The 23,205-nt window shown below is 40.7% G+C and overlaps 1 protein-coding gene across 4 annotated transcripts in view; it reads right to left on the reverse strand.

The window, feature by feature from the left end:
• PLCB1 (phospholipase C beta 1) overlaps positions 1-23,205 on the reverse strand; it is a 399,913-nt gene that overhangs the window by 97,829 nt on the left and 278,879 nt on the right. For all 4 annotated transcript variants that reach the window (XM_074578486.1, XM_074578487.1, XM_074578488.1 and 1 more), the window contains exons 11-14: positions 15,019-15,176; positions 11,043-11,125; positions 4,384-4,468; positions 3,716-3,893 (exon numbers count right to left, since the gene is read on the reverse strand). In XM_074578486.1, coding sequence (XP_074434587.1) covers positions 3,716-3,893; positions 4,384-4,468; positions 11,043-11,125; positions 15,019-15,176 — 504 coding nt within the window. The remainder of the gene's footprint in view (positions 1-3,715; positions 3,894-4,383; positions 4,469-11,042; positions 11,126-15,018; positions 15,177-23,205) is intronic.

A 23,205-nucleotide genomic window follows, 5' to 3' on the forward strand; every position in this document is an offset into this window, starting at 1 on the left:
AGGCAGACAGAATATCAGGAAATAAAAAAAATGTTGCTCTCTACCACAATAGGTAAGTTATAACGGAGAGAGTGTCAACCGCTCACAGGGTAAAAGGGCACATGAAAATTCTCTGGAGTAATGGGGTAGTTTCAAGGATGTTTTAAGGAACCGTCCCTACTGAGTGGGGAAGGCACAAAAACGCTCATTGGGCAACGTAGTAAGTGGACAAAGGAGGCTGAATCGCAACTGATGGGTAGCGGGGTTCAACAGAGTAACACCGAATGGAAAATGATTAGCAGAGGAGAGCTGGGAATGACAAGCCAAATCCCTGTTACCAAGAGCTGAGGAAGCAGAGTGCAAAATATTATCCATTCTCACCATATCTCAGCACCATGACGGATATTGAGAGCCTAATAAAACGAAGGGCTATACATTGTGTGAAATTCAGAGGAATTGGGTAATCTGCTTTCTCAGGCCCCTTTAAAATAACAGCCAGAATGGATTATAAACGTGGTACTTGCTGGTGCAGCTTGTTAGCTCTATAACATTCAGGCAGCCACCAGCATCTTGGAGGGGGAAATCACCTTCTGTTTTTTCTACAGGCTGTGCATCAGCACTTGCTGATTTTTAGAAAGGAAAAAGTGAACTTTATTCAGTTTGCTAAAACATTTTACTTTGTAATAGTGGGCCACGGCCTCAGATGGCATGCAGCAGCAATGTACCAATGCATTTACATCCACTGTGCCTAAAACTTTTTATCCAGTTCTCTATTTAGTCATTATGAAATGATGGAAATTATTCTACCCCCTCTCTCTCGCCCTGCGACTCTCTCCTTGCAGCACCTACTACTCTGACAAAAATGCCATCCTATCAGTGAGAAATTAACAATTTGCTTAAAAATTTAAATACTGATCAATTAGCAAGTTTTGGTTACTCTCAATACAGGCCTACTTTAAGTACAATGTACGTACCTGCAGAACTGCCACGGTTCTTTTTGCTACGTAATCTAACTTGGAAAATCTTTCTTACTTACTTCCATTCACTGTGCTGCAACAGTCAGGTCTAAGATGTTTGTTTACCAAAATGACAATCTATCTCACAAGTGTTTTCTCAGAAATTCTTTTTCTACCTTGCCAGCTTTGCTGTACCTCTAGGGAAAGCTTTTTCCACTGACAGATATTATAGCCTACTGAAGTTACTTTTTCCATCGGTTTCATGAACGTCTTGCAAGCCATTCTGCAAAGCTCATTTCAAAACTGTTTTCTTAATTATCACTACTATATTACCACCACCTAGCTTTCAAAAGGTATGTTCTATAAACGTATCAAAAGAGTGGTTTATTTCTATTTAAATCTGACTTCATGCGGTATAAGACACAGTGAAGCTTGCTATCAACTGAAGTACGAATCTCCATGTTTTTTGTACTGCTGTGAAAAATCTCATTTAAAATCTCAAGAAGGCTAAATCAGCACAACTTTCTCCTGGAGATCAGCAGGAATTCTGACAGGAGCTATACAATACAACAGAGTCATTTGAATAATACGCCCAACTTGCTAAATGTAAAGATTATATTAAGGTTGGAGAACTGAAACACTTCATATTAAGAAATGTTAAGGATTAGGCTTCCTTTAGTGAATCTTTAATTGCATTACTCTCTTTATGCTCCACAAAGAAATTGGTACTGGGTATGGAGGAGCACAATGGTTGCGGGGCTCCAGCATTATATGTTGCCGATACTGAGATGCCCACAAGGAACAAGGCAGTGAAAAAAAGGATGTCACAGCGACTGTTGAGCACTGCCCCATGGAACCACACTCTCCACTGGCACTTGCTACAGCAGTCTTATAAAATGGTGAATAATTTCTCTCTTTTTAAATGTTCACAGACAGAAATCTGGCATCTGATTTACAGAAATGCTGCATGTTCATCGCTGTAAGCTGTAGCTGAAATTGCTGGAGCTGTGCTCTGAATACTTAAAAATTAAAGGGATTCTTGAAAAATCGGGTGCTGGATGTTCCTTGTCAGTCACCCCTAAACTGTTCTTAATTTCTCTCAGACTTGGCTGTCCTTAGATAAAATTGGCTTAATATTATTTCGCTTCCCATAGGTATTGTTCAGATAAATTCACTGCTGTTTGTCAAATGCTCATATGCAGCCTGGATACCCCCACAGAAATTCACTGCAAGATGAGGATGCTAAATCTAGGATCAAGTATTGAATGATATATAGAGAAAAAACACTGACTAACTGCATTCTCTAAAAGAGGCACAGGTCCTAAAGGAGAAACAATGGCTAACAGTAGATTACAAGTATATATATAAAATATAAATATATTTTGTCAGTCATGGATGAACCATATCAATTTTGCCATCTCAATTCTAGCAGTTTCTAATTTTTAAACGTTCATCTTCACAATCTCCAGTTAACACAGATTGTTACGTAGGCAAAACAGACACAATATTCACAGTTAATTTTTAAAATTACACATCCTGTTATGGGACTGCCCCCCCTGCCTTGCATCATCGCCAACATCTAGATTCACTAGATGTGAATCACTTCTCCTGTAAAAGCTCATAACCAGGCTCCTGAAAGCCAAAGCTGTGACCCTCTGTGCAGATCAGGTGCTCAGAAGAAATCACGTAGCAAAAGACATATCCTTTGCCACTGGGTTCTCACTACGTGCTGGTAACAAAAATGCAGAGGTAGGAAGCCAGGGTTGATTTAAGTGTTGAAAAGAAGTCAGTTGGCATATGCACACTTATTTTTCTGTTGCTTGGGATTTGTCTAAAGCAAATAAAGAAAACAGTATTAAATCATTCCTGACACCAGGATGAATCTTCCTTTGAAACCCAAGCCCTACTCCAAAGCATGCCCTTTTTAAAGTTTCTTAACACAATAGTTGAAAAATCTATCGTTTCTCATAGGATAAACAATGTTATCCACAAATACAGCAGGATTTATCTTTTTTCCAGCTCAATTAATCAGAGTTTAGAAAAAATTACAAACAATGGAAAAAAGTTTTTTAATGGCAAATGGTAATAAACTTATATTCCAGAAGAGTGTTCAATTTGCTCTCTTAAGCATTCAACTCCCGGGGCATAAACATCTACGCTTTTAGCAATCCAAAATTTCAGTCTTAATAGAAAGAACAAATCCTAATGCAGGGACCAGACACTGGGCTGGGAATCAGGATATACAGATTTTGTTGTTTGTCCTGCTGCTAATCTGCTCCTGTGGTTTAGAGCAAATCCTTACTTCATCTTTTTCTTTGCACTTCTCTTTGTCTTTTCCAGTTAGGTTTTCAGCTCTTCAGGACAAGGACCATCTCTTCCTAATTTTTGCATACCAACACTCATAATGGCCCCCTGAAGATCCCATAGGCTTTACCAGAATATATGCGTCAAATTATAGTAACTTTTCTATTTCACTTCTGATTTTAAAAATTCTGCTAATAACGAACAAGTTAAATGTAATACACTGCTTTCCATTGGCTACATTCCCTGTAATTCTTGGTGGTAATCAATATTTTTTTGCAGTATTATTTTTCCATCTCTGGAACAGAAGAACATCGTATAGCACTTTGCACAGAGGTCTGTGGGTTGACCAAGACAACAGTGGCTTGACCCTTGCCTGCCTGAGGAACAGATATGTCATCTGAAGACACTGCAGAATTATAGCTGTAATTAAGCATTTGTGGTTTAGGAAGAAATATACCTGTAGATTAAATTCATACCTGCTCCGGGGGAGGAAGGTTCAAACATACTAGATGTATCACTGCATGTGTTGGAAGCTTGCTCCGAGAGCTTCTTTTTTGCACTTCCATCTGCAGACTTATGCGACTTCTTTTTATTCTTAACCAGAATTTTGTACATTAAATCCATAGGGCTTGGAAGAGGAACCCCAGGTTCAAGCTTGCGGAAAAAGGGAGAGAAATTTGTTACAACAACAAAAGAAACGAGCTTATGGCATTTTCTTGGGTGCATAGTGCAAGATAATTTTGTAACCTCTATAAGCCCTATTCAAATGAAATATTTTTTGCAAAAGGGGTAACCTCAACGTTAAATGAAACAGGGCTCCTGAGGGCACTTAAGAAGAAAAGAAAAATGCTTCATGAAATGACTACAGTAATAACTGAAATAAGTATTAGTTCAAATATGAAAGCCTACATTATAAAACGGCAGCTATGAGAATCAATTGCATTTATAAGATTACAATTCACTGTATCAGAACAATCTCTGCATCAAAAATTATATGCTTAAATCAGCCACGGCTCACGTTGTTTAACCCCCTTCTTTAGAATCTGCTTTGAAAGGCTGTATGTGAAGAATGACACGGGACTGAAACGCTTAAATACAAATTCAAACAGGTATTTGTGATCTGATAAATACCAAACCATATTACCGGGTATTTTTCCAATGGATCCATGAGCAATGCATCTCCGAATATTAATCTGCAGTACTCTGCCATTTTTGCCTGCTGTTTAGGGCTAAAGGGGAGAAAAGAAATAAATAAATGAGTCCTACTAATGCGACAGAATGATAGCAGCAGTAATGGAATATCTAATATCCCTAAACTAGATACAATTTCCTGATCCAATTGCTGTAATTTTTCAGAAAGACCTAGATATATCATGCAATTATTCCGATTCCTCTGATAGAGCTTATCAAAAGGATCATACATGAAATAAAGGCACTACTCAATTGAATAATACTGAAACGAAACTTTTAACATTGAGGTACATTTTTCCATGCACTTAGTAGAAAATAAAAAAATTAGTCTGTCATTTGTTACCTTTAAGGAAATAATCGTTACGTGAATTTGCCTTTCAGGTAACTTTTTATTGAAAGTTTAAGCATTTTCCTCCTTTTGTTACTTTATACACGTGCCAGGCATTCTTCTCACCCCTGCCCCCAAAACCCCACCTGGATTTCACTCTCTCTTTGTCACACCTAACCTAAGGCATAAAGCCCACCGCAGGTACGCAGAAAGCAGTCTCCTCTGCAGGTGTCTCTGTTAAACCTCCTAAGCCTTGGGTACCTACCACCTCAGTCGGCCTGTCTACAGGGCACAGCCATACAGAAGAAGGGGCAGAAGACATTACTTGGGTCTCAAAACCAGCAAAACTGCATCAGTTATAGGCACTTGCAGCGTGACAGCCCCTCCAGCCACAGCCCTGCCCCATCCACAGCGAAGCACCAACCCATCCACAGACCTCCTGGGCCGGATTTGCACCAAAAGCTCACTCAGAAGTATTTCCCCTGACATCTCCTCGCTGGCAGAAGTCATAGCGTAGATGTAATTGTGCTACTGCTAAGAGGTGTTATGTGAATTTGGAGAATTGCTGTAATAAGAGCTGGTATAACCGCATTTTATAGTCATGTAATTATATACTGCATGCATGTTATGTATATGTAACTGGGACCAACATATCCACACAGCCTTCTTAGCGGGGATCTAGATGTTATAACAAGCTGCTAGGTGGAGCCACTCAATGATCATTGTAGCTTGTTTGGGTCGGTGGTCAGATTCCTTTTTAAAAATTTTTTAAATTTTATTTGAAATCAGATAAGAGTGTCAGATTTTACCATAGTAAATTACTCCAGCGGTTTTCATGACATCTTCTAGAAGTACACTGAATGTCAGCAAACTCTACTTAAAATAAATTTTCCCAAAGTGCAACCAAAGAATGAAATAATTCCTGCCTATCAGTGATGGGAATTTTAGGACTGAAGAGAGGTTATACTGCTCAGAAATATTACTCAAATCATCATAACTGCAGCTCAGTGCTACAGTCACTCTCTTTCTAATTTTAGACGACTGTGTATTTTCGATCTATGTGCCTGTTTAAAATCTGAAATATCTGAGATTAGGTATCTTTAAAATTTTCCATTTTTGATACCCTGTTGAGAAGCCTCAATTAAAGGAGAGGTTTATATTGCTTAACATAACTTCCTCAACTACCGTTAACTATGATCTGCACATCATGGAAGATACACGAATGGTATAAGGGGTTACGTTGCCATGGAGCTATTTTTCATGACAAAATAGAGCTGGGTATATAGGAAAAAAGGAGTGCTCATTTTTTTCTTGCAAACCACGAGCGCAACAACGGTTAGGCCCAGTTTGTCATTAGCTACCAACTGAGCACTTGGCACTGCAGCTCCTCCTGGGGTCAGCAAGGCCAAACCAGAGCTGAGATAAAGGCTGCGTGGCATTTGAATCAGAAAATGTAATTTCCCTGAGATCAGCATTCTGGATGTCCCTTGAAGCAGATATGGGGTGAACCAGCCGTTAGCTCAGTCATCAACAAAACATATTGCAAGGAGGCTTTAAATTATTCCACAAAGCTACGCAGGTGCCGCATGCAGTTTAAATCACTACAGCATTTCATTAAGGCTTTCTTTTGCATGCAGCCAATTCTGCAAAAAAGCTGAGGCACTTTTAGCTGAGGATGGAAAATTAAGATGAGGACAAGCAAGGCAGTGGAACTAAGAACCCACAAGGGAGGAGGTGATGGGAAGAAGAGATGAGGCCACGACGGCGCGCTAGCTAATTCTAGCTGCCATCTACCAGCGAAAATAAAGGCACCTCACTCTAGTAAGCACGCAGACCAGGTATTTGCTATAGGGCTGGGGGTCATTATAGTGAATTTTATTTCAGTCTTCTCCACCAGTGCATATTTTGAATAGACCCATGCTCTTAGAACCCAGGAAGTTCAAAGGACATCTCCTTGAACCAAAAAAAGCAGAATTATTGAAATCACAGTAATCAGCATTTTTAAATCGGCACATCAACTCCAAAAAGAACTCTTGAGGGGAAACAGAAAAAAATATGCAACAGTTAAATCCAATAAATTTCAAACTATCACCACAGCTAGAACAAATTAGTCCGATCTTCTGTGTTTAATTACACGCCTCCCTCAAAGAGAGCACAGTGAGAACTTTCATTTTTGCAAATGAGAAAAATGTAATGCAACATTATTTTGGTTTAGCATATAAATTCCAATGTCACTGCATCCCAGAGGCAGAAAGAAGGAAAAGGAAAATTATGGGAAAAAGTAACAGTTTTCAATACTATTAAAAAACCCTTGCAGTAGTAGACAAGGCCAAAGTAGGAAAATCTTGACATAGCAAAATTACTTGTCTTTGTGAACTGGACTACAGGCAAAGGTATTTTCAGAAGATCCTAAGAGAGAATAAAAAATATTTAAGAGTACCAGCATTTAACCAAATGGTATTTTTTGTGTTCTTTCTCTCTCTAATATATACATATATATGTTCTTTCAAGAGATAGATCATCAGTAATAGTATAGATTATATATTACTATTACAGTATTTTAAAAGTTGGACTATCAGTTTCTTTTTATTTTCCCTTCTTTCAAAATGATGATCCAGAGCAACAGACTGAAATACAAACTTCTCTGCATCAACCTATTTCCCCATTTGTGTTATGAAACAAAAAAGCAAGTATTTTCTGGTCCATATCTACTGTTATTGGAAATTCTCTCAGCATTCATGTGTTGTAATGAAAAATGATTGCCTCAAAAGACCTGACTTTATCTGCTTTATAATTTTCAATGTGCAGACGTGGACTGTTAGCATACAGACTAATTATATATGTCCCCAGAATGTGCCAGGGCGAGGGAAGATAAAGTGGGAACATGATACCTGGAGATACGGAAACATAAAGAATATTAAGAAATGTTTTCATTTCCACTACTATATTGCTTGCACTTTGTTTTACTGTGTTTGTATTATGCCTATTATGAAGGTCAATCACAGAGGCTCCTTGGCACTCCTGCACGACTACTGCTCCTAACATTATATTATCGTCCTTCTGCAGAGATCCTTCTTCTGCATAAGACAAAGACACAGATGCTTCCCAGAAGAGTCTAAAATAATTTAAAGCGTAGGAAGAAAAAGTGATAAAAATCCTGTTAATATTTGAAATAACAATTCCAGCAAGAAACCAGCAATATGAAGAACTCTAATTAAATTTAATCTTGTAAGCAATCTTATATGGATACTGCTCAAGGATCACTTAACCTTTTTGCTATGTCATCAGTGCATTTCTAATTATAGAGTGTCTGCTTTCAGATTTGCAGATTGCTTATCTTCTTGCAAGCCCTATTTCAAACGTCAAGGTCTTCTTGAGGTCTTTTCAACATTTTCAGGGCATTTTTCTATTTTTTCAAAGAACCGCATCTTTTCTTAGTACTGTCTTTTTTCAGCGTGCATGTTTTGACTTCAATATAAATGACGGCATACATAGTATTTTACATATTCTAAAAGTTATATGCTTGCCTCTTTTTCTAAACTTTTTATTGTATAAAACCAGGCAAAAATGAATACACTACACCGTGGAGTTAAAGTAAAGGAAATGAAAATTCTTCACATGCTATAAAGATATTACAGAGGAGTCCTTCTAGGAAAAACATTGAAAGAAAGCAAAATGAGATGATTAATGCTACGTGCTAATAAGTTATTCGTTCCCTAGGTGGGCAAAAATTGTTAAAAATATTCTCATGAACACAAACCACAAGAAAGAAAAATTGCATTTTAAGTCCAGTGGTGATTAACAGTGTCATATCTATGGTAGTGATGTAAAACGATTTACCTTTGATAATCACAGTCTGTTTAAAAGCCATGAATACAGAACACAGGCTAAAACCACATTTCTGTTTAAGCCAATGCCAAAATTTCTATCGATTTGTGCAGGACCAGCATTTCACACATGAGTACTGACTCTTGTAACTTGAAAATCAGAAGAAAAATTTGGTCACCCAAAAGTAGGAATTGATGTCACAGGATTTGTTTGACAAGAATTTTATAAAACCACTTAGCCTCTTTTATTAATACTTAGGGCAAAGCCCATCTTTACGATCTAGGAGAAAAACAACATTCCAAGTAAATGAAAAGACAAAAGGAACATTCCATGAAATTAGGTGAAGGTTTCTGTGAGTGGCGTGACTAATTGCAGATTTCTCTAGCAACTAGTGAAGAAATTAAGGGATAATTGCAGCAGTCAGGAAAATAACTAGAAATTATTTTCATCCAGAGCAAAATTAGAAATCATACACATTAAGTCTGATGATTTACTGCAGCAGAAAATAATAAATAGCAATAAAGCCTCAGAAAGAGAAAACACTTGATATTGTTTTTGCAAACTTGCTTTGCTAAAAACCTATGTCATAGCAATGCATGGTAAAGGACATCAAATACTACACTTAGGGATAATTCATTATTCCACGACTGGAATTTTCTGGAGAGAAAGGTCCAGTGGCTTCTGTGGGGCAAATTGCAAAGATCAGAGTAAGGCAGCAGTTAACTCTGTTCCCTTTTTCACATACTCCTGCAGTATCGCATCGCCTTTCATTTTGACAGTGTTTCATCTTATAGTTTTAAAGCCACTTTTGTATGTAACTTTCATCTGACAGGAGTTTATTTTATACATTTTTTTTTTAGTTCTTTACTTTCCTAAAATAGAACAGATCACCCTGGAATAGTTGAAGATTTAAGTCTTAATGACTTTAAAGGAAGAAAAATGTAACCCTTCTGGTTAAAATAAATTGGATGTTGCTTTTTCTCTGCCTTTTAGTAACGAAGTGAATGTATATTTTAACAAATACAGAAGAATGAATATAAAATATAACACATTGAAGAACAATGGTTGAGATCTTTTCTAAAGACCAGCGGTTGCATTTGGAAGCACTGAGAAAAACATTGTGAGTTAAAACCTACAGCAGTAGGTAAGCATATGCAAGTCCAAAGGGATACAACTTACACCAAAAAGAAAGCAGCGAGGGGACCGATTAGAGAAAGAAATTAAATACAGTATTTGTGTTGTCTTTCAGAGGAAGACAGAACTAAGCAGGATTTAACAGGTAGCTCTTTGAATCATAACCATGTGGCCTTTAAATGTGCACAGAGCAAGCACATATTTGCCCACAAAAGTTAGTGTAAACTTAGACTGTGATGTATACAGGTAGTGTAGCTTAGCTCTCAGATTTTAAATTTTTCTACCTACACCATTTTTGATCTGTATTGTCACATCTATTCTTAAAAACATTCTTACACAGCTTCTTCTACCAGTTCCTTCCCTTGTGACGAGAATGTTCTTCCTAAAACAAGGGAAAAGCAGTTAGCCCTCACCCTTTTCCTCTGCAAGAAGCAAAAGTGCCAACTGATTTGTATTAAATCATTCATAGCTGCCCCAAAGATGACTTTTTATTTCATATTAAAAAAAAAAAGAACTATCTCAGACCAAACTGGCCCCAGAAGTGTTGAAAATGTTTTCACAGCAGAAAACAAAAGGGGAAAAGGCAACTGAAGTTGAAGCACATGTTATGTGTCAGTGTCACCCCACGTTGAACCATGTGGTCTCTATATTCAAACCCAAAGTCAATGTCAAACTTAAAAAAAGAAATATCAGAACTAAACCAATAATAATAATCATCATCATCACCACCATCAACAAATAGACAACTGGGACAAATTTAAAATTGTGCTCACTTTTCTTATGCAGAAAAATGTCCTTTCTTGTAATTAACAGAAAAGAAGAAGAAAACAGCTTCAGCAAATTGGTATTTTTTGGCAGTAACTGAACAGTTCCTGGCCTTCCATACCACCTATTCTGCAATCCTAGCTACTCTATGGTTCTGGCCTCTACTTCTAACATAGGAGAAACAGACCACATTCTGTGCGCAGAATATGCTTATAGCACAGAACAGGGTGATACGCAGGTGAAATATTGCTTCTTTTTTTTTGATGAAGTGCTGCCACATTCCAGCAGCACATATTGAGACCATAAAGTTAACACAATTTGTCTCACAATTATTAAAACTTTCTCTTTCATACGAAAGGTTCTAATTCAGGAAGGTTTTTAAGAACACGTGCGATTCATTCTTAGCATCTTGATTACTCAGGTTGATACATGGTTTTTTTGGGTAAGAGCTGTTGATCATGTCATATAATAGAGCTGCCACAAGTACATACATAATCCTGTGCTTAGACCTTATAAAAAAATATAGCACCATACAGGAAAACATGGTAACTACTTACGAATCCACATGATTTTCAAAGGAAAGGAGGATCGGAAAGGGTGATGTCTTAAATGCACATTCAGCAATAGCTTCTATTACTTCCTAAAGAATCAAAATACAGACAGTTACAAATTTATGTCTCTAAAGAAACAGTGTTTTTGGTCTTTGAAGGTAGAAAAGACGCAAAGAGAAATCATACCCAAACTGTCTGAAGTCAGACCTTCTGTTCTAAACATCCCAGAAAGCTCCGGATGCGCTTTTGCAGCAACCAATTTTTTCAACCTGAACTGTAATCAAATCTCCAAAACATCTCATGAGCCTCAAGCGTCACATTTCTCAAGAAATGACTTACGCCTGCTTAAATCAATAGTTTATATGTAAAACTTGGTCTTTGCACGGAGTTGTTCCATGCCTGAAGCTATGGCTTTTGTGAACTATTTTGCATAATAATAAACATGGTCTGACAAACACATATCTTCTAAACATCATCAGCACAAGCACGTATCCATAAAATCCTTAGTTACTCCAAGTCACAAGTTTTAGTTCCCTCTTTTTTGATGAGAGAAATCCCTTTAAGGCAAAAAAAAAGGAAAAAAAGGAAGAAGAAAAAACATTACTCAGTTAAAGCAGTTGGCTGCACAGTAATCATCACAGGGCTCAGAAACTGAAACTTCTGTAGAAGTTTCCTTTCAGCTCCGACGGAAAATGGCGACTGTAAATCCAGTAGAGGAATCATTTGATAACACTAATTTTAGTGGGGTGCACAATATAGTAATGCACTCACTGCTACAAATTATTCAATGCTTCCCTACTGGAACACAAATCTTTTTCAAAAGAACTTATAAAACACTGAAGACTTTCCATGTGCATTGCTGTCAAACTGCGGAGTTTATAACAGCCCATAAGCCTGTTCCCTCCCAAATCATAAGGATGACTGAAACCTAAAAGATGTATTTATTTTAAACAAGCCTCCTCTGGGGATTCCTTTTGTTCATTTTCTGTACTTTTAAAGGCTCAATCAAGAAGTGTAACAGTAAGAAATTCACTTCCTAAAATGAAAGGTGAGTTTCTGGTATGTTCTTCTGATGTGGGGTTGCAGAACCCAGGGCTGGAAGGAAAGCACAAGCCATCTCAAGATGTGCTGATATGAGCAAGGTTACAAACAAAATTTACAGTCTTCATGTAAGTCGGAAAAAACACAGCTCCCACACAACTTGTAGTATCTCTTATGAGAAATTAGCGCTCTCAGCACACAGTGGTGAATGACTATATTTAATAACTGCAATCACCAAATATTTAAATGCTTCACATATCACTAATGAGTCACGTGCTTAGACTAAGACCACTTCTAGTCTTTAAAGCAAGCAGAAAGGCAAAGCATTTATTAGAAGAATAGTAAATGGTGCAGAAGGCTGGGTGAAGGCAGGTGGGAAGCTGCAGTTTCACAGCAGCAGTTCTCCTATGGGGGAACGCACGATGAAGTGATTCCCACTGCACGCTTTCTTTCCAGCTCCAGTAAATCACTAAGTGCTGGTACTACCTTAATGCTGTTCAAAACCGCTGAGATTCTCAAAAGCATCTAAGGCAATTTTGCCATTATAAGGGAACAGCAGTGCTGAGAATCGGGTTACAAATACTGAGTCCTCCCATCTTGATGGTCTCCACCCAGATCATCAGCACTGGCTTGGTCTCCACCAACCTGCACTCTCCCTTTGGTTATGGAGCATCACACAGGGCTTAAGAACACTTGAGGCCGGAGACCCCACGCGGAGTACTGTGTCCAGCTCTGGAGTCCCCAACATAAGAAGGACATGGACCTGTTGGAATGGGTCCAGAGGAGGCGACAAAGATGATCAGAGGGCTGGAGCACCTCTCCTATGAAAAAAGGTTGAGAGACTTGGGGTTGTTCAGCCTGGAGAAGAGAAGGCTCTGGGGAGACCTTATAGCAGCCTTTCAGTACCTAAATGGGGCCTATAGGCGAGATGGGGAGGGACTCTTTACCAAGGATTGGAGCAATAGGACCAGGGGTAATGGTTTAAAACGGAAAGAGGAGAGATTTAGATTAGAAAGAAATTTACTGTGAGGATGGTGAGACGCTGGCACAGGTTGCCCAGGGAAGCTGTGGCTGCCCCATCCCTGGAGGGGTTCAAGGCCAGGCTGGACGGGGCTTTGAGCAACCTGGTCTATGGGAGGTGTCCCTGCCCAGGGCAGAGGGGTTGGAACTAGATGATCCTTAAGGTTCCTTCCAACCCAACCCATTCTATGATTCTAAAAGAGGTACTGCTGAAAGCAGTCCTGAGGCCTTTCTTGCTCCTACACACTGCTAAAGCTGTGGATTAAACCCATAAATTAATTGTCAACTGCAAAAAGGGATGAAATTGAGCATGCATGGGGAAAATAACCTGAAAGAGTAAAATCAGGATTAGAGTGATGAAACCTGAGGATGAGAAGCTCAGGCATTGGTTCAGTGGAGAAACGGGTATGCTGGTGATTCAGTCTTGCACTGCATTCAAATGTAAATGCAAATTCTCAATGGTAAGAGAGGAACAACATGAGAAGTTCCATACTTTACTCGAGCTGCAGAATGACTCACCTGAAACAGGATCTCCAAGGTATATATAAAGTACACATGGACAGATTCCTGGCTATGGTGTGAAAAATATTGTTGGTTCCCTATCAGATCTCACCCTGACAGAAGCTCACCGTCTGCAGCTGAGAAAAACCTTACTGATTTCTATAAGTCATGAAGCAAGGTAAAAACCAATCAAACAAAAAACCCCACAAAAATCCCAGCAATGTAAGGATGGGGAGTATATATTGCTTCTGTCTCTGCACTTCAGAAAGCCTATCTGAGGAGAGAGAGAAAACTGACAGACTGAACAGAAGCATTGTGCACCGTGGTCACGCCAAAAGCGTGAGCTGATAAATGATTCAGCATTCAAGACCCAGCGATCACTCTGAATTGATTCACACACTTCTGACACATTATTTCACTATCATTTTGCTCCTCCTCAGTCAAGCAGCACACTTTCAGCGCTGAAAAGAAACCAGCAGTCGATACATTTTTACAGTTTTCTGTGCAGAGAAAAAAATATTTGCCCTGAAGTGACAGATGAAATATTCCTGAGTATAAGATGATCAAGGGACTGGAGCATCTCTCTTAAGAGGAAAGGCTGAGAGACCTGGGTCTGTTTAGCCTGGAGAAGACTAAGAGGCAATCTCATCAATGCTTATCAATATCTAAAGGGTGGGTGTCAAGAGGATGGAGCCAGACTCTTTTCTGTGGTGCCCAGCAACAGGACAAGGGGCAACGGGCACAAAATGGAACACAGGAAATTCCATCTGAACATAAGGAAAAACATCTTTACTGTGAGGGCGCCAGAGCCCTGGAACAGGCTGCGCAGAGAGGCTGTGGAGTCTCCTTCTCTGGAGATATCCAAACCCCCCTGGACGAGATCCTGTCCAACCTGCTGTAGGTGACCCTGCTTTGGCAAGGGGGTTGGACTAGATGATCCTGAAGATGATGTTGGACTAGATGATCCTTCCTCCCTAGCGTCTTGGCTCCAGACCCATCCGCAGACCCAGTTCACGCTGTGTAAAACCAGTTGTGGTGGCAATACCTGGTCGTTCAGCCCTGGCTGTAAGTCTACCTTGTTTCTTCCCCTTCGTAAGACTGGATGCAGAGACATGCACAGGAGTACAGACCTGGGCACTGAGCCCAGTCCCCACATGGCACAGACCATCACATTCCGATTGCCATGGAGGAAGGCAAGAACAAAGACCTCTTCCTGTGCAAGGTCCACACAGTGCAACTCTTCTCTTCCAATAATTCTGCACGTGCTCTGAAATCACCTCTTACAGCATCTTTTTGCCCTCGCGTTTCTCTTCCCTTCCACCTTTGCAGTAATATTCTGGCAATGTACTTGTGAGGCATATTAGATGAAAGAAACTGCCCTAGCTAAAGCCAGCTACACCAGTGTGCTCCATTGCTGTACCTTGAAGGATATTTCTGTTGTCATAGTGAATCCGTGTGTAATGACTGGCTCTTCTTCAGCTGTTCGTCCTTTCCAGCAGTCCAGCTCCACACAGCGGCAGCCTGACAGAAGCACTTGCCGATACATCTCCACCGATGAGTTCCCGGCCAGCTGTCCAGCTGCGACAGCACAAGAACACGCAAAAAGGGAAGTCATTTTGGGCCTCAGGAATAAATACAAATAATCTCATAATAATTAGATTTAACAGCATCTTTTACCCTTGCCTGAAAGGAATAACACTCGAAGGCACACAAAAAGCCCAGGAACGCATCGGAAATGACTTAAGCAGGGTCAATGTCATGATTTGGATTCTGCCCTCAGTTAAAATGCTGTGAGTGAGGAGAAATAACTGAACTGAAGCCAATTCAAAAACTTCCAACAGACCATGCTGAATACATTAAAATAAAATAAAATAAAATAAAATAAAATAAAATAAAATAACAGTAAAATGGCTTAGTTCTGAAAGACTTTGTTATCCTATGACAAGCAATATGAAATTCAGAGGTGACTCAGGACAGCAAGATCACATTTTCTCATGACATGCAATGCAGTTTAATAAAACAAACCTCCTGCACAGTCACTAATGGTACCATTACCAGGTCTCAAATCAATATTTAATACACTAATCGCCGCACTGAGTTGGTCAGTTAAATTTCCTGATGTGTACTGCATTACATAGGGAGAAATTTAATTAAACTACCAGTTTCCAACGACATAATATAAATCTAAAAATAAACAAGGAAAACTCAGCTTTTCCCAAACTCAGGAAGTATTAAGAAAACTCACAAACCACCCCCTCCCAAGCCATCAAAGAAATCCCGTTGTATTGAGGGAAGGATATCCAGCCAGAGTGTCTTATCTGCTGCAACGGGCTTGATCCCAGCCACATAGATTCCAATTCCTTGCAGCAGAGAGGTAAAGATAATGGAAGAATGGCTTTATGCTTGTTTTAGATGTGAAGAAAATGGATGCAGTTTCCTGCTTTCTAGCACGATACTCGACAAGACCTTCCTGGATTTCTTGAAGGGAATTCACTTGCGTTTTAAGGATGAAGTGAGTTCATTTATGCTAAAGATTCTTCACTGGCGGGGTCATATAAATGCTTCATATCCAGGCTGGCATATAATATAATGCAGATTACTCTAATCATTTTATTGTCTCTGTGGTTCTGCATTTAGGTTTTATGCTGGGAACTGCATATTTTGCTTTGCTTCACTAAATAGCATTGTCTGCTTTCTCTCCACTTAGAACTGTAACAGAAAAACCCTTTTACTGGAACACTCCTGTTTACCGTTTGTGTCTGATACGTGAGCTGGAGCAATCATAAGTACTCCATATTACTCCTGCTGAAATCTGTAAGATTTCTCAGCTCCTGCTGGAACCAATGAGAAATAAATGTCAATAACAGAAGAATTTGGCCGGTTCTGGAAGGTTCTGAAAATCCAAATGGAGTCAGCAAAGTGATAATGTTTTTGGGTTTTTTTTTTAAACTTAACTTTTTCCTGTGTTTCCTCTTTGATTATGGCAGGTTACCTTTACTCACACAAAAGCCTTTTTGGTGCAATCCCAATGTCTGGGGTAAGCAGTGGCTCTTTTTCAGGATGGAAAGCAGCAGAAGCACGGGTCAGGGTACAACGGCACGCATTTCTGTGTATACGTCCCTAAGCATCTGCTTCTGAGAGCTTGGCTCTCGTTATATGGCTCCACTGAACTCTGCTGCCTAAAATACTACATTCACTTAGAAAATTGTTTTCATGTTGTCTTTCTTTTCCCTCAAACCATATTGAATTTTGATTAACAAACTATTTTATGATTAACAAACTCTACTTTATGTCCTGAGAGACTACTGGCTGTTATTATTGCTAAGCATTTTGGACTACAAGATCTTCAACCTTCAAAAGTGCTTAAGTAAATCATGACATGCATCGCTTGCCATATGACACTCCTCCACACTACCTTATTAATAAGGCTCAGACATTTTGGAAGGACTCCTGCTAAGGATAAGAGGATATTCAACCTCCCAAACATTCCATCTTCAGAAAGACTCCCAGTCAGAGTGCAAATTGCTGGCAAATGTTTTAATAGCCTCAGTAACTTATTTTTCTGAAATACGGAATATTAGAAATGTTCCCTCAAATGTTTTTTGCATGTATTATTTATAAATTTCTGTTGTGTGAGTCTCTATTTGCACCTATTCCAAACTACCTCTTTAATAGATGCATTCTAAAATGTGCTAACACAGACACTAAAGGGGATACTTCCAGTACGATATTTTTAATACCTTGAGAACAGATCAAATTTTTAATACTGGAAATTGAAAGCATTATATATTCCCTTCAATAATACATACAGTATCTAAAGTAATACCATAATATTTGTATCCCATCACCCGATACTGGATAAGGAGAAAGAGATTTTGACAAAAACTCAGTTTTCTAAAAAGAATTAATATAACCGGCCAAATCATACCTGACTACATAGCCCGTGCTAATTGATGTAAGCTGAGGATATCACCATGTTTCCCCATACAGACCAGTTCCACGCTTCTATCACTTTAAGCTGCTCATTTCTCAGGAAGTGCATCTTTCTTGGGTTCATTAACCACTCTTTTTCCAAGTGCAAGGTATTTGCAATACATGGACTTAAAATTTGATTAGGATTTTATGACACGTATCATCCTAAAACCGGGGCAATATTTGGATCCAGGTATTTGGAGTCACTTGACTCTTCACTATTGTAGAAAGAGAGGCTCCTCCTGCCCCCTCACCCACCCATGGCACCGCCTCCTCCCAGCATGAAGAAGTGCCTGTATCCTCCCTTTGCCATGCACAAACTTGGAGTTGCTGAACCTCCTCTCTTTAGGCAAGTCCCGGAAAAGCAATCAGGGCTCTGGATCATACGCTGTGGTTTGCAGTGTACAAACTCACAGCCTCATACTGCTGTGAATCTGGCTACTGACTCCAGCAGCAACAGAAGGTGCTGGCAGCTAAGATTTTTTTAGACAGAGCGCATTTATCTGATTCTATTTTCCTTTTGAGCTATTTTGCCATGCACAGGACAAGTGAATTAGACCCCACTCTGTGACATATTCTGCGACTGCTTGTAAGTCAAAAGGCTCTCGCCCTGTGGCTTTTATTTTTAACACCTTACATTGGACCAAAGCAGACATGCGGTCAGGCTTGCTCCTGCCAGCAGCAGGAATACACTTGCTGTCAGTATTGATTCGGGCCCATCCGAGCGGAAGATGCGAGACTCACGTATGCCAGGAAGGCTGGGGCTAGCCAGCCTCTGAGTTTGCATTTCAGCTCAGCCGCTAGCAGTGCCTGGGCAGCTCCCACGCTGCAGCCAGGCTATGCGAGGGACACTATCCGGCACGGGGTAGCCCTCGTCCCAGCTGTGGGACCCACTTAAGAAAGTGGGACCCACTTAAGAGAGGGCACGACCAGCTGCGGTGACGGAGTGGGACCCACCAGGACCTACTTACAGAGTCCTTCCCCAGCTGTCAGCTCTCTGTATCTTTGTCTTAGAGATTTCAGCCGTTTGAAGACCTTTGATATTGAAGTCAGAGAGGTTACCCAATCCTCAACACAATTCTCCTTAAAGAACGGGGTTTGGAAAATAATATACCTATTATTTCGATGTGCTTCAAATAACACACCTCTTATTTCAATATGCTTCAACTGGTTGGTCTAAAGAGGCAAATAAGAGAAGGCACAGAGGATCTTGAAAACGCACTGGGCAGTAGTGAATGAAATATTACTTAAAGGAAACAAAACACTTTCATGGTCTTGACTTTTCTTCTCCTTGTTGATATCTCACTATCTCAGATCTCACCAAACAATATCTTTTTCACTCTGTGCTCACCTCTGCTGCTACTGGAGGCAAGCTTCCGCTAGAAATTTTGGTGTCAGTTGCTGATCCGTAGTAGACTAATTAATTTTGCCTTAAGGGTACAATCTATATGATTTTTTTCTCTCTGTTTATACAAGGTTTCCACTCACTTTTAAAAGTAGAAATTCCCTCACTTAGAATATGGCTTCAGAAAGAGGGAATTTGCATGGGTGAGGCTGGTAAGGGAGGGCAGGTACCCCCTAGCACCACGAAAAGATAAACTGAGGTTTAACAGTGCTAGTATGAACACCCAGCTGTCAAGATTAGAGCAGTCACATAAAGACATGGCAGAGCAGGAGATCTAAGGAATTTTTACTCAGTCTGCTTAATTGAGTAGTCATCTTCTCACAAAAGCCAAACCGCCTCAGAGGAAGATGCAAGAAAGTCAGGCAAACGGGATTCACCATCTTATTAAAGCTATTTTTTATATATAGGATTTTTATTTGAAGGCAGGACACCAAACTGGTATCTCAGAAAGTTCCACCTAAGACCTTCCACAAAGAACATCTTTCCATTTTGTGAAGCAACAACAGCTTTCCCTCCACTGTTTTTTGTGTGTGTTTGTTTGGTTCTTTTTTTTTTTTTTTTTTTTAATGGCTACAGTCAATTCAACAATATAACTGTGGAAGTAGCTTCCACAGTCACACTGAACCGTCCACAGGGCCCAGATAGTGGTCTGTGGCTTCCTTCCTGTGAGGTGAAGTCATCATGCTCAAATTAACTTCGTCTCTAAGAATTCAGCCATTTTCCTCAGTGTTACACAAAGTTTTATGATATGATATGAAGGGGAATAATGCAAAATATCAACAGCTGGAAGGTAAAAAAAAAATTACCTCCACAAACTGATGATGGACAGAAGAGCTGAAAAATAACCAATACTCCTTCTTTTTACCCATTAGTCCTCGTGCTAAGATGAACTGCGACCCCAGTGCCAGGAAGAACCTCGTTTATCTGCCTTAGATTGCTGGACAGGATTAGCTGGGTCTCCTGGCAGGACAGCTATGGCTCCTGCTCAGCCCAGCTCCTCTCTGCTGCACGAGCTCCCTGAGCTCTCCTACCTTCTAGGTCCATCAGGAAGGACGTGGTCAGGCTGGAAGAGAGCAGAGCCTTGGGTCTTGCCAGCCGATCACCTGAGCTCAGCGCAGCTCTAGAGGCACAAAGCAGCAAGGCAAAAACTGGTCTTTGTGGTACGACAAACTCATGCTCAGAGTAAGCATCACCCAGCTTTCCTTCCCTTCCATATGGTGCTGTCATCTGGGAAACAGGAAAGATACTGTTTGGGCAGCTTTGAAGGTGAAGAAGGTTAGGACTGAGAAATCACTGGGAACAGAAAAGCTGGAGGAGAGGCCACAGCAGCAATAAAGAAGAGAACATGCCCCTCATGAGGTATTTTTCTAGAAATAATTGAAAGTACTGAACTGTGAGCACGGAAGCAGATGCTGAGGGTGAATGGGATAGTCCCAAGTTGGCTACACACCTTACACTGAAAGCTCTGCAACCTACTGATGCTGTAATTTTTCCTTCTAGCCAAAGACAAGACATGTGTTAAGGGCTTTGATTTTCATATTTGCATTTCACATATACAACAGCAAGTTGCAGAGCCATCAAAGTGTACAACGCTGATAATAATACATAATAAGACTTTGGTGCTGCTGAGAGAAATGCTGCAAAGTCACTCCCCACTGTGACAACAGCAGTAACCTGAGGTGAAACTGGTGAGAAACCAGAAAAAATCAGCGTCGAACATTAAGGGTTCAAAGGAGTAAATAAATAAATATGACACCAGTGAGAAAAAAGATGACAGACAGTAAAAAAAAGTTTCCAAAAGATGACATTTCTTTAGGCTAGCTTAGGTCCACTATAAATCACTTCCTTCTTCATGGATTTTTACCTTTGTTCTTTAAAATTACATTTCCCTAAGAAAAAGAAAGCAGTAACACTTCTAAATAAATAATCAGGACTTGATGTACTGCCAAGGGTTCCTACTAAAGGCTAGGAAAATGATCAGTGTAATTAAAAATAAATTCAGAGTGTGCACATGTTTCTTTTTATGTTTTAATGTTTCTTTGTGCATGCTTCTTCTGGGTTAACAAAACTAACAAAGGGAGAGATAATTGGTAGGACATTAAGCACAGTAATCATAAAGTATTGGTAGACTGAACAGTTTTCTTATTGTCCTAATAATTATTACATGACTAGTTGCTATTTCACAGCTCCAATTAGAATCATAGAATCATAGAATTGTTGAGGTTGGAAGGGACCTTTAAGATCATCGAGTCCAACCTTTAGCCTACCCTGACAAGAGCCACTTCTAAACCATGTCCCTCAGTGCCCCATCTACCCTTTTTTTAAACACCTCCAGAGATGGTGAATCTACCACCTCCCTGGGCAGCCTATTCCAATGTTTAATAACCCTTTCAGTGAAAAAATGTTTCCTAATATCTAATCTAAACCTCCCCTGACGTAACTTGAACCCGTTCCCTCTCGTCCTATCACTTGTCACCAGGGAGAAGAGGTCAGCCCCCATCTCTCTCCAACCTCCTTTCAGGTAGTTGTAGAGGGTGATAAGGTCTCCCCTCAGCCTCCTCTTCTCCAGGCTAAACAACCCCAGCTCCCTCAGTCGTTCTTCATAAGGTTTGTCCTCCAGACCCCTCACCAGCTTTGTAGCCCTTCTCTGGACACGCTCCAACACCTCAATGTCCCTCTTGTAGCGAGGGGCCCAAAACTGAACGCAGTACTCGAGGTGGGGCCTCACCAGTGCCGAGTACAGGGGGACGATCACTTCCCTAGTCCGGCTCACCACACTATTCCTGATACAGGCTAGGATGCTGTTGGCCTTCTTGGCCACCTGGGCACACTGCTGGCTCATATTCAGCCGGCTGTCAACCAACACTCCCAAGTCCTTTTCTGTCGGGCTGCTTTCGAGCCACTCTGCCCCAATCCTGTAGCGCTGCATGGGGTTGTTGTGACCCAAGTGCAGGACCCGGCACTTGGCCTTGTTGAACCTCATACCATTGGTCTCAGCCCATCGGTCCAGCCTGTCCAGATCCCTCTGCAGAGCCAACCTACCCTCAAGCAGATCAACACGCCCGCCCAGTTTAGTGTCATCTGCGAACTTACTGAGGGTGCATTCGATCCCTTCATCCAGATCATTGATAAAGATATTAAAGAGAACCGGCCCCAGCACCAAGCCCTGGGAGACACCACTTGTGACTGGACACCAACTGGATTTAACTCCATTTACCACCACTCTCTGGGCACGGCCATCCAGCCAGTTTTTTACCCAGCGAAGAGTACGCCTGTCCAGGCCATGAGCAGCCAGTTTCTCCAGGAGAATGCTGTGGGAAACAGTGTCAAAAGCTTTGCAAAAATCCAAGTAGATAACATCCACAGCTTTTCCCTCATCCACTAAGTGGGTCACCTTATCATAGAAGGATATTAGGTTTGATAGGCATGACCTGCCCTTCACAAACCCATGCTGACTGGGCCTGATCACCCTGTTCTCCTGCATGTGCTGTGTAATGGCACTGAGGAGGATCTGTTCCATGACCTTCCCAGGCACCGAGGTCAGACTGACTGGCCTGTAGTTCCCCGGATCCTCCTTCCGGCCCTTCTTGTGGATGGGTGTCACATTTGCTAACCTCCAGTCAGCTGGGACCTCCCCGGTTGTCCAGGACTGCTCATAAATGATACCAAGTGGCCTGGCGAGCACCTCCGCCAGCTCTTTCAATACCCTTGGGTGGATCCCATCCAGCCCCATAGATTTGTGCACCTCCAGGTGCTGAAGCAGGTCCCTCACCGTTTCCCTTTGGATTAGAGGGGCTTCATTCTGCTCCCCATCCCTGTCTTCTAGTTCAGGGGTCTGGGTGCTCAGGGAACAACTGGTCCTACTGCTGAAGACTGAGGCAAAGACTTCATTAAGTACCTCAGCCTTTTCCTCATCCTTGGTCACTATGTTGCCGGCCCTATCTACTAGAGGACAGAGATAATCCTTAGTCCTCTTCCTATTGCTAATATATTTATAGAAGCTTTTTTTGTTGTCCTTGACAACAGAAGCCAGGTTTAGCTCCAGCTGGGCTTTGGCCCTCCTGATTTTTTCCCTACATAGCTTAACTACCTCTTTGTAGTTGTCTTGAGTGGCCTGCCCTTCCTTCCAGAGGCCATAGATCCTCTTTTTTTTCCCTAAGTTGCAACACTAGAGGTGTTTGGTGCCCCAAATTAGGACAGACGTGCTACCGAAACTTCCCTTCCAAAGTC

Source organism: Larus michahellis, chromosome 3, assembly GCF_964199755.1.
Source record: "Larus michahellis chromosome 3, bLarMic1.1, whole genome shotgun sequence".
NCBI lineage: Eukaryota > Metazoa > Chordata > Aves > Charadriiformes > Laridae > Larus > Larus michahellis.